Genomic DNA, 11,673 nt, shown 5'->3' with positions numbered 1-11,673 from the left:
GCTCGATCTCCGGACCAGGAAGGTTCCACCTGCCTCGGGGCAGTTAAGCCCGTTGGCCACAAGCCCATGTACGTAGATCGGGTGCTCCACAACAAGAGAAGCCACGGCGATGAGAGATCCCGCACACAGCAAAGAGCAGCCCCCCTTCCTGCAACTAGAGAAAGCCTGTGCACAGTGATGGAGACCCAGCTCAGCCATTAATTAATTAAACAAAAGTTTGCAATAACCAGTCACATCTCCTCCCCTATTAGAGTGGTGTGTGTGAAAGTGTGAGTTCACAGGTGGGTACTTAATGTATTTTCTCTTCTTGGAATTTTCTTCCCCATGGGCTAGGGTTATTTTATATTCATTAAACACTGTTTGACAATCCCTTTCCCCCGAAAAAAGCTCATCTAACTAGGGTAAGATGATTCTTTGGGGCATGAGTTCATCATCTTGTTGGCTGGCTGGCTTTCCAAATAAAGTCACTATTCCTTGCCCAAAGACCTCATCACCTTGTCCTAGGACAAAAAACATGAGATTGGACTCAGAGCACATTCATGAGATTGGAGGAGGTGTCATTCATTTTAGACAAAATCCATATGTGCCACTCTCACAATTGATATCTGTGGTTTAAAGGAAGATACGCAGATGGCCAACAGGCATATGAAAAGATGCTCAGCATTGCTCATTAGTAGAGAAAGGCCAACTGACACTGTGATGAGGTACCACCTCATACTGATCAGAATGGCCATCATTAGACAGTTGACAAATAATTAATAATAATTAAACAGCTGATGAATAATAGATGCTGGAGAGCATGTGTAGAAGAGGGAAACCCTCTTACACTGTTGGGGGAGTGTAAGCTGGTTCAGCCACTGTGGAAAACAATATGGAAGTTCCTCAGAAAAAGTAAAAACAGAGTTTCCATATGATCCAACAATTCCAATCCCGAGCAGATACCTGTAAAAAAAAAAACAAACTTTACTTTGAAAAGATTCATGCACCCCTGTTCATAGCAGCACAACGTACAATAGCTAAGACATGTGAACAGCCTAAATGCCCATTGACAGATGAATGGATAAAGAAGATGTTGTATGTGCCTATACACACACACAATGGAATACTACTCAGACATTTCAAAAATGAAATCATGAGATTTGCAGCAGCATGGATGGACCTGGAGATTAACATAGTAAGTGAAGTAAAACACAAAGACAAAGACAATTATCATGTGATATCACTCATATGTGGAATCTAAAAGGAACGTATCAATGCAACAGGACCAGACTCACAGACATAGAGCTTATGGTTGCTAAGCGGGAGGGAAGAATTGGGAGTTTGGGATTAGCAGATGAAATCTATTTTTACATAAAATGGATAAACAATGAGGTCCTACAGGATGACACAGGGGATTCTATTCAGCATCTTGCTGTAAATCATAATGGAAAAGAATATATTTGTCAAGCTGAATCAATTTGCTGCACAGTAGATATGAACTATACTTCAATAATGTTTTTTAATTTTAAAAAATTTGCGGTTTATAAATCTGCAATGAAAGAGTACGTGGCAGTAAAAATGCACAAACTGAAATGACAAAGAATACAGATCCATTTTGAAGCATGATATTAAGTAAATAAAAGAAAATTTAAGAACCCTGACTGTACTCTTGCTCCATTACATACATAATAATCAACAGGACACCAGATTTATTACCTAGGGAGCATAACTAATCTAAGCATCCCCACTCCTAGCAAATTGGTACAGAATCACAGCCCTTACTGAGGTTCTATCATGTCCATGAACAAATGCTGACCTGGGTGTGTGTCTGCCCTTGGAATCCTGAAACAGATGGACAATTTTGTCCTGGTTTGGACAACTGATTGTTGAGGACACATCCCTCACTCAAGCATTCTGGAGCTTGGAAGTCTCTCCTTTACACATTTTTATGTAGAAAGCAAGGTTGTTTACCTTTTCTGGCAAAACAATTCCACCCCCCCCCCCAACAAAACCCACATTAATCTTGCACACATTTTTTTGTGTACACGTGTGGTCCTTGGATTGGAAAGGAAGAAAGAGAGACAGAGAGAGTGTGTGAGTGCAAAGTTTCCACTCATAGTCAGGAAATAATTTCAGATGAAAAGAATAGTCAGGGGAAGACAAATATCACATGATATCGCTTATTGGTGACATCTAAGAAAATGAACTTCTTTACAAAACAGATTCACAGAGAATGAACTTATCGTTACCAGGTGGGATGGTGGATGAGGGGAGGGATAGATTGGCATTTTGGCTTTGACATATACACACGGCTATACTTAAAATGGATGACCAACAAGGACCTACTGGATAGCACAGGGAACTCTGCTTAATATTCCGTAACTAGCTAAGTGGGAAAAGAATTTGAAAAGCAATAGACGCATGTCTGTGTATAACTGAATCACCTTGTTGTACACCTGAAACTAACAGTTAGTTTCTTAATCACCTATACTCCACCTCAGAATTTTTACAAAATGTTCAAAGAGCCATAATACGCATGTCTCCTTCTCTTATGAGAATGCAGAATGAAAGTCTCTATTAATGAGTCCTTAATTGGCAACCTGCACTGAGCCTGAAATACGAAGTGGGCACCTGTGATTTCTGTTCTGCAAAGAGTTAAGGTTAATGACATTTATCGTGAGATTGGGGAAAGTATCCTGCATGATAAAACTGGATTTATTCAGAAGGGCTATATTTCTCATGAAGATCATCTTTTAAAGAATTTTTTATTTTATCAGGGCAACATACCATCTCTTAAGTAAAAGCTTGAGGGGATTATTGGAATTTTTGGACATTCTAGTTGAGGATACATATTAATTATATTTGTTTTCTCTGCACTGAACCCCATGGTTTGTTTTATAGAGAATGAGTAACAACATGTCAACCAGGAAAATGAATTCCAGGTTACATGATTGAAAAAATAATTCTTTTAAATTCAGGAGCAGAGAGGCCTTAGAAATCTTTGCTGAAAATAAATCAGTGTGGTGTTTTTTTCTCCTGTGGTTACCATTACACAGTAAGCAGTTAGTAACCCTGCACTTTTTTTTTTTGGCTGCGCTTCATGGCTCAGGGGATCTCATCTTAGTTCCCCAACCAGGGATTGAACTTGGGCATTCAGCAGTGAAGTCAGGCAGTAGCCACTGGGCCACCAGGGAATTCCCAGACCTGCACAACTGAAGTAGAACTCGTCATCAAAAGAAGGAAAGGAACTGAGTCAATCTTTCTTCAAACAAGATATTCATAGAAACTAAGCCTCTCAGTTGGTAAAGAATCTGCCTGCAAAGCAGGAGACCTGGGTTTGATGCCTGGGTCAGGAAAATCCCCTGGAGAAGGAAATGGTAACCCACTCCAGTACTCTTGCATGGGCAGTCCCATGGACAGAGGAGCCCGGTGGGATACAATCCATGGGGTCGCAAGTGTCGGACACCACTTTGCGACTAAACCCCAACGGCAACATGGTATACACTGACACTGTTACTACTTCCTGAGGCAGCAAGACCTGTTCAAATCCTCCTACGTGCATAGTGTTTAGCAAAACAAAACTGACGCCGAGGTCACGAGGCCTGCTCAGTGACGAGGCTCACGTCAGCCTTCCATCCCTAGCGTGAGAGGAGGCTGCCCATCTTCCCCTGTGACCTGCACCAGGCTGACTGTATGAACAACACCGCCCGCCTTCCGCATCCTGTAACTTGGTCAGCTTTGCTCAGTCCTGCCTCCTGCCTCACAGAAGCAGAGCCATGTGGCCCACACTCCTCAGCCTCCTGAGTCTCGGTGAGTCTGCAAAGACCCGGTAGGAGACGGTTATGGTGGAAATCGGGGGTCTCCACACCACTGACCAGCTTCCCTGGATGAGGGTGCAAGGAGCGTGGGGTCCATCGGGACAAGCCATCTCTGACGGGCTTTTCCTTCTAGGATTCTGTGTGAGTCTGAGGATCTGGGCAGCTGTGGGTGAGTCCTCCCCATCCCTTATTTCTGTGTTCAGCAGAGCAGGCGGGGCTGAAGCAGATGACAGTGGGGGGCAGGGTGAGACCCCTGTCAGTACAGTGAGAGCCGCATGCCCTGTGGATCCCAGGTCATCCTATTGCCCTTGATACTCACCTTCACTCTCCCCAGAGGTTAGCACAGCTCTGGACTCTGGACCTGAAGGGACAGGGTGAAGTCTGGGAGCTGAGAGCTGGGGCCCTGAGTGCCATTTCTATCATCAGAGGGGGGCAATGGGGCTACACCCGACAGACCCCTCTCAGACAAGGTCACCTCTCCAACCGGCCCTTCACAACAGGATCTGCAGGACCGCCCTCTAGACCTGACCCCAGGGGAGGGGCTGGGCATCAGGCAGGGCCACCAGGGCCTGGTCCCACATTTGATAGAGCCTAGCTAACAAAGGAGCGGGGTTCATGGTTTCCTTCCTTCTTTTCAGTCAAGTGGCTTTTTCTCTTCCTAGTTGTGTTACTGTTAGTCACTCAGTCGTATCCAACTCTTTGCGACCCCATGAAGTGGAGCTCACCAGTCTCCTCTGTCCATGGGGTTCTCCAGGCAAGAATACTGGAGGGGGTTGCCATTTCCTTGCCCAGGGGATCTTGCCAGCTGAGAGGTTGTACCCTGCTCTCCTGCATTGCAGGAATATACTGTACTGTTTGAGCTACAACAAATGCAACAGGGAAGGCCTTTCACTTCTTTTCCATGCATCAATTTCTCTGTGGTGTTTTCTTTAGCTTGCATCATGCAGCTTGCAGGATCTTAGTTCCCTAATCAGGGATCAACCCAGGCCCTTGGTAGAGAATGTGCTGAGTCCTAACCACTGGACCGCCAGGGAATCCCCAGTGTCTTGTGTTTTGAGAGAAAGTTTCTCAAAATTTTGTCAACCCAAGGAATGATTCTTCTCCTGAGAGGATCACTTCTCAGAATCATATTTTTAGAGTCTCCATGATGTCCATCCTGGGTTGACTGTGTCTCTGTCTGTCCCCAAGCCCTAGGTATCCTTGAGCATCAAGGTGATGCAGTTTAGGGGAGGAGAGCTGGAAGAATTGAAGGAAAAGCGCCCATGAGGGCAGGGGGGAGAGGAGACTGTTCCTATTTTCCTCTCAAAGCCTGTGCCTCCATCTCTCCTAGGTGCATATGAGAAGCCCTCTTTGTCAGCCTGGCCAAGCCCTGTGGTTCCCTTAGGACAGACTGTGACTCTTCGGTGTCATTCCCGTTCTCCACTTAAGAGATTCAGACTGTTCAAAAGAGATGGGACCAGTTTGCCCAAGCTCCAGGGATATCATGTCAACACCTTCACACTTGGCCCGGTGACCAGAGAACATGCCGGGTCCTACACATGTTCTGGAGGCTACCGGTCCCCACACAGTGACCCCCTGCAGATTGTGGTCACAGGTAGGAGGGGTACAGCCAGCCCGGGATGGCCGAGCCTGCAGGCAATCCTACCCTAGGTCCACATGCCAGTGCACCCAAGGCTTACTCAGGATTCCCAGTCAGGAGCGAGCCAGTGAAAGAGAACCCACTCTGAGAGTTTAAACTCAGGGTGTTGAATAGATGGATGGGGTGCCTGAGTGCAGAAAGGAGGAGCATCCCTCGGCATTAGTTAGACAGGATGTGGCCACTGCCTGCCAGCAGGGAGGATGGGAACGACCCTGATCCAGCACCTGCCACCCAGTAGGGAGCTGTAGTCCACTGTGAAGGAGCTGGAGCCCCAGGGAGGAGTCTCAAAAATGTCTCCAGAGGCATGAGGTGGGGTCACAGATGGGTTCCATTTTTCTCCACTTCCTTTCCAATGATGTGAGTCATCACTCACGTTATAAGAGATGTATGTGAAGGGAGACAGGGTATGCATCCTGAGATCCACCCCAGCCCCTCAAATGCAAATTAGGGATGGGAAGAGGCTGAGAGCATGGCAACCCACTCCAGTATTCTCGCCTGGAGAATCTCAGGGACAGAGGAGCCTGGCGGGCTACAGTCCATGGCGTCCCACAGAGTCAGACAGGACTGAAGCGACTGAGTATGCATGCATGAAGCTGACAGAAGATTCAACAGCTAAAGAGTTTAGAATAAACACAGAGGAGGCTGGTGGTCTTGAGCAAAGAGAAAGAGAAAAGCATGAGCCAGAGCCCAAGAACAAGGCTAGAGAGAATGCAACAGAACAGACAGGAAGTTCACGGGGACATTTTTCACACCTTCAGATGTCAGCGGAAGCACTGAGGCGGGGTGACTCACCAAAGCTCACAAACTCTTTGCTCCTAGGTGTGTTCACAAAACCAGCCATCTCAGCCCACCCAGGCCCCCTCGTGCAGGAGGGAGGGCATGTGACCCTTCGTTGTCACTCACTGCTGTCGCTTGACAAGTTTATCCTGCACCAGGAAAATAGCACAGGGCATTTCCAGACACAAGGAGAGACGCTCCCGGGCGGGCATGCCTCAGCTGACTTCTCCATTGGCCCCATGACCTTGGGGAGTGTGGGCTCCTACCGATGCTATGGCTCTCTCAGCCGCTCCCCCTATGAGTGGTCAGCCCCCAGTGACCCCGTGGACATCGTCATCACAGGTGAGTGTGTCCAGACCAGTCCCCTCTGCTGTCTGTGTCACAGAAGGTCTGGTGTCCAGTCCAGCATCAGTACCGGGAGACAATGACAGGCGTGCAGAGACACTCACACACTCAGGAGAGGGAACAAACCAGAGAGAGAGAGGAGGTGTGAACACGGAACGGAGAAGAGAACAGAGCACCTGCCGTGTGGTAAAGAGAAGACACAGCCGGTGACAGAGTGAAGCAGCAAGAATGTGAAAGAACGAACAATGGAGAAAAATGTACCAGAGCAGGGACCCGGGCAGTTCCTGGCTCAGGCAGCCAACGATGGTTGGTTAAGGGACTGGTTTCTCTCCTTCATGTGAGAGCTCCCTTCCTCTGTCAGGAGCTTTGTGGTTCCAGACGCCCTTGCAGTCTGGCCCTGGGTGGTCAGGACGGAGGTTGACACCTTGAAGTTGCTCAGCCTTGTGGTTTAACGCGTCCTTCTGCACAAAGAGGAAGGAGTGGTCCCTGCCAACCCTCCCCACTAAGGAGTCCTTCCAGCCCCTGGGGGTGGGCAAAGTAGCACTGAACACTCCCTCAGGTTTGAAGTGGTCAAAGATTGAATGAGATGCTGGCAATTTCCAGGCCATAATGTCTAGTTCTGGGTCAGTACCATGTTTTATGATGGTCCCAGCAGAACCTAGTAGGTTCCATCTTTCAAGAGAACCCTACGTCTTGTTTTTTTAAAGTATATTTTTTCTTATTCATTTTTATTGAAGTCTAGTTGATTTATGATGTTGCTGATTCCTGCTGTACATAAGAGTGATTCAGTTGTTCATTTACCTATATTTCTTTTTTAAAAAAAGCATATTAAATGACACTCCATTATGAAAGTTACCTTTGAATATTTCCCTGTGCAGGGTATTCCTTGCTGTGGGGCTTTCTCTCCGGGCGGGGGGCAGCCTCTCATTGCAGCACTTCTCTTGTTGCACACTTTGGGCTCTAATTCTAGATTTAGGGCCAGAGTTACTTTATGCTCTAAGATCAAGGTCTCTTCCTTCCAGGTTTGTCCAAGAAACCCTCTCTCTCAGCCCAGGGGGGCCCCGCGGTGAGGTCAGGAGAGAATGTGACCTTGCTCTGCAGCTCCGAGCCCGCCTTTGACCAGTTCCATCTGCTCAGGGAGGGGGAGAACCTTGGGCGCCCACTCGCTGGAGGGCGGGGACCCGGTGGAGCACTCCAAGCTGAGTTCCCTCTGGGTCCTGGGACCCCAGCCCACAGCGGGGTCTACAGGTGCTACGGCTCCTTCAATCACTCTCCCTACTCGTGGTCAGACCCCAGCGACCCCCTGCTGCTCTCTGTCACAGGTGAGGACCCTCCTCCTGGCTCAGCTTTCTTGTTGCTGTTCAGTCGCTATGTTGTGTCCAACTCTTTGTGACCCAGTGGGCTGCAGCATGACAGACTCCTCTGTGCTTCACTATCTCCCCTTCGTGGATCACAACCTTGTCGTGATGAAGGTGCTTGTGTAACTCAATGAAGCTATGAGCCATGTTGTGCAGGGCCGCCCAAGACTGACAGGTCACAGAGAAGAGTTCTGACAAAAGCTGGTCCCCTGAAGGAGGAAACAGCAACCCACTGCAGTATTCTTGTTTCCAGAACCCCAGGAAGTGTCCCATGCTTTACAGTACACGAAATCACTTTGTGTTGGTCAAGAAGTCTGTTTGGCTTTTTCCAAAACATCTTACTCTATCACTGTGCTCTATCTCAAGGGCCCTGTGCTGGTGTCAGGGGAAACTTAGGGCTTCTGGAGAAATGGAGGCAATGAGAACCAGAGAGGACGAGAGATGGTCGGTGGCATCTCAACCCTCTTCCACCTCCTGTATGGATGCTTCTCATCAGAGTCCTGTCTATCCAGGCAAAAATAGAAAAGGGTGAGGGTAGACCCAGGAGGAGGAGAGGCTGGGCTAATTTGGGAGGATCAGAGATTGCATTGGGCCCTTGCACTTAATGTTTTCCCAGAGGCACCTCTGACATACAGGTGATTTCCCAGTTAAGGAACATAGATACTCAGTCCTAGAGCAGAAATAATGTCTCTTGCTTAGAGTTTTCTTTCTTCACCAGGGATACTCTTCCCACCTCCTTTCACCATCTCTTCTCCAGGATGGTGGGTCTACTCAACACATTCACGGGGAGGAGCCAGAAGCTCTCCCCTCCCCCATCAGTGCTCTGAGGGATCACAGAGTCAAGCACAGGCAGAAGGTCAACCTTCCAGAAAGAACAGTCCTCCTTTGGTGGGGTGAGGAAGGTTACTGGCTCACCCCTTCTGTCTTTTTCTCCTAGGTTCCACTACAAGTACTTGCCCTTCCCCCATGGATGCACACACCACAGAAGGTAAGCAAGAAGGTCTCCTATCTCGGCAAATTTCTAAGAAGACATAGGGGTCCTGTGTGAGTGCTGGCTCTGCCAGCTCCCAGCACTGCAACGTTGTGCTTCTCAACATCCGTCTCAAGTCAGCATTTGAGACTGTTGTGTGCATGAGAGCCAGAGGGGGCATTGAGATCCTGGGACTGGGAATTTCTAAATTGAAGATAATTGGTCAGAGTGACCTGATCCCACGCCTAAGGGAGATGCTTACCCTCCCTCCACCAGAATCTTTGGGGATGGATGGGGGTGACAAGTGGAGAATTTGAGGGAGCCCCTTAAATATGTTATTCCTCTATTAGTGTTTTATGAACAAAGCATTGCACATTCAGAAATAAAAGTGTCATATCTTCTTCAGGATTCTGTTCCAGGTATATGTGGATGGGGAGGGGGTGTCGGAATGTATTGAGGATTAAAAGGGTCTCCATTCATGGAAAAACACCACGCGTTGATGTGAGGGAGCAGAGAAAAACTGCATTGGTGGCCAGTGGACCTTGGTTCAGACCTCTGCTGGTCTTGCAAGGCCTCTTTACTTCATCCACTGATAGCATCTCTCCTGGATGCTTTGGTACCTCCTGGGAAGTGGAGACCATAAGTGATCAGGTTGACAGATGCTGACGGTTTGATGCAAGGATACAATAACTCCAGTGTGTAGGGGCACAGTGTATGCAATGAAAAACCAGACCTTCCATTTGTTTGTTGGCAGAGGCAGAGCTTCTTCAAGAACGCTCCAGTGCACTGTACATCATCCTTGGGTTTGCCATAGCCTTCACCTCTACCAGCATCTTCCTCGCTGCTCTTGTCTGTCACTGGTGTTCTACCCCAAATCGTAAGCCTGAAGGTGGTGAGCTCAGCATCATCTGACCCAGAGGGAGGTGGGCTCATAGCAGAGAATGAGGTTTTCACTTCCCGCAGGTTAAAACTGGTTTCCAGTGTTGTTATCTCTGAGGGAACATCTTCCAGAGACCCATGGAACCCTGTTATTTTTATGAAAATATGTGTTGATTTATTCTTGGCTGCATCAGGTCTTTGCAGCAGCATGGGGGATCCACATTGCCGTCTGGGGTGTGGTTCAGGCTCCAGAGCTCATGCGCTCAGCTGTTGCAGCTCGTGGGGCTTAGTTGCTTCAAGACACATGGGATCATAGATCTCTCACCAAGGATAGAACCCAGGCTGCCTGCACTGGAAGATGGACACTTAATCTCTGGACACCAGGGACATTCCAAGCCCTGTTCTTCCCTTCAACTACAACCATCTGTTCTCCTCCCCTACATGATCTTGGGAATCTGCTGATATGCAGAAGAGAATGACCCATAATAGAAGACATAGGATGGGTCTGTGGGTTTGCACAGGCTCCTGAGACAGTCCGTGAATGGATGGGCTTGTAGATGGAATGTTTTGTTTTTGATTTATTTATTGGAGTAGACAGACCCAGCAACAGGGGGCATACCCTTGCCTTTTTCTGCTTTGATGACCCCATCAAAGTTTTGGAGGCCTGGGATAACTGCCTTCACCCCCAAATCCTTGACTCTCTTTCATTCACAGATATTGCCATTATTGAAGGAGAGCGCCAGGAAGATCGAGCCGTGAGCGGCGTGGTGAGTCCTCCCAGCCCAAACCCTTGCCATAGCATCGACCCTTCCAATGCCCAATGTCCCAGCCTTCAAAGATCACGTCTCAATCCATCATTCTCACCTCCTTCCTCTCAGGACTCTCCAGCAGAAGACGTGATATATGCTCACTTGAACCTCGGGACCCTTTCTGAGAGACTGAATACTCCCACTCCCCTGAGCCCCATGCACCCCTTCCCCGAGCCCAGTATCTATGAGTAATTCAATTTAAAGAAAGACCGTGCTGAGCCCTGACCTGGCCCCAGGCTATGAACACACAGAGTGCTACATATCGAAGACTTAGATCTCTTTTTAAAGAGGTTCCTCTGTGGACACTCCTCCTCCTCCTCCAAAGCAGCCCAGCAGCTCTGAGGTGAACAGTGGAGTCCAAGATTGCTGGATCACCTTCAAAAATCCCACAACCTCGAAGTAAACTCCTGTCTCTTCCAGGACTCCGTTTTATCTATCTCACTGTTTGGGGAATGGTATAATCAATCACACATACTGGGTCGGTTAATATGATCATCTTACTTTATCTAAAATTCCAATAAAGCATAAAAAATCTGCCAGCTGATTCTTCAAATTTTTCAGTTTTTTAAAAAAACACAAACCAATAAATAAGATGTCTATTCAGCAACGTTTTACAAGGATGAACTTATTTACAAAACTGAAACAGCCTTGTAGACTTAGAGAACAATCTTAGAGTTACAGAGGGGAAGGGTTGGGGGAGAGATAGACTGGAAGTTTAAGATTGACATGTGCTGTATTTAAAATAAAATGATTTCCATAAAAACTAATAAAAGCAATGCTAGATGGCCAAATAAACAGATGAAGTATATTCTGTTTGAGATATCCAGTGTGGTGCCACTACCTATATGAGCCTGGGTGTGTGCATGCTAATTCAATTCAGTCACGTCCGACTCTTTCCAATGCCATAAACAGTGTGAGGCTCGCTAGGCTCCTCCGTGCATGGGATTCTCCAGGCACGAATCCTGGAGTGGGCAGCCATTCCCTTCTCGAGGGGATCTTCTTGACCCAGGGATGGAACCCACGTCTCTCATGTCTCTTGCATTGGCAGGTGGATTCTTTACCACTGAGCCACCGGGGAAGCTCCCTCAATCTCTTCCCA

General features: G+C 47.8%; 1 protein-coding gene across 5 annotated transcripts; it reads left to right on the top strand.

Moving 5' to 3' along the window:
* Positions 1 to 3,637: 3,637 nt before the first annotated feature.
* LOC133052216 (putative killer cell immunoglobulin-like receptor like protein KIR3DP1) lies at positions 3,638 to 11,177 on the top strand. 5 transcript variants are annotated; one of them, XM_061137000.1, is made up of 9 exons: positions 3,638 to 3,789; positions 3,931 to 3,966; positions 5,128 to 5,391; positions 6,256 to 6,555; positions 7,581 to 7,880; positions 8,854 to 8,904; positions 9,641 to 9,763; positions 10,480 to 10,532; positions 10,644 to 11,177. In XM_061137000.1, the coding sequence occupies exons 1-9, from the start codon at positions 3,756 to 3,758 to the stop codon at positions 10,764 to 10,766; spliced, it is 1,284 nt and encodes a 427-aa protein (XP_060992983.1). In that variant the 5' UTR covers positions 3,638 to 3,755; the 3' UTR covers positions 10,767 to 11,177. The 5 variants fall into 5 exon arrangements, with proteins under 5 accessions (XP_060992983.1, XP_060992975.1, XP_060992968.1 ...); XM_061136992.1 differs by having other exon boundaries at positions 9,641 to 9,775; XM_061136985.1 differs by having other exon boundaries at positions 9,641 to 9,778.
* Positions 11,178 to 11,673: the final 496 nt, after the last annotated feature.

The sequence above is a fragment of the Dama dama genome, chromosome 4 (assembly GCF_033118175.1).
Source record: "Dama dama isolate Ldn47 chromosome 4, ASM3311817v1, whole genome shotgun sequence".
Taxonomy (NCBI): Eukaryota; Metazoa; Chordata; class Mammalia; order Artiodactyla; family Cervidae; genus Dama; species Dama dama.
This window is presented reverse-complemented; position numbering and strand designations above follow the sequence as displayed.

Excerpts from the sequence above, each read along its gene's own strand:
- LOC133052216 (XM_061136985.1), top strand. The coding sequence starts at position 3,756 with ATGTGGCCCACACTCCTCAGCCTCCTGAGTCTCG. Across the intron at positions 8,905-9,640 it reads GGATGCACACACCACAGAAG|AGGCAGAGCTTCTTCAAGAA; the intron begins GTAAGCAAGAAG and ends GTTTGTTGGCAG. Across the intron at positions 10,533-10,643 it reads ATCGAGCCGTGAGCGGCGTG|GACTCTCCAGCAGAAGACGT; the intron begins GTGAGTCCTCCC and ends CCTTCCTCTCAG.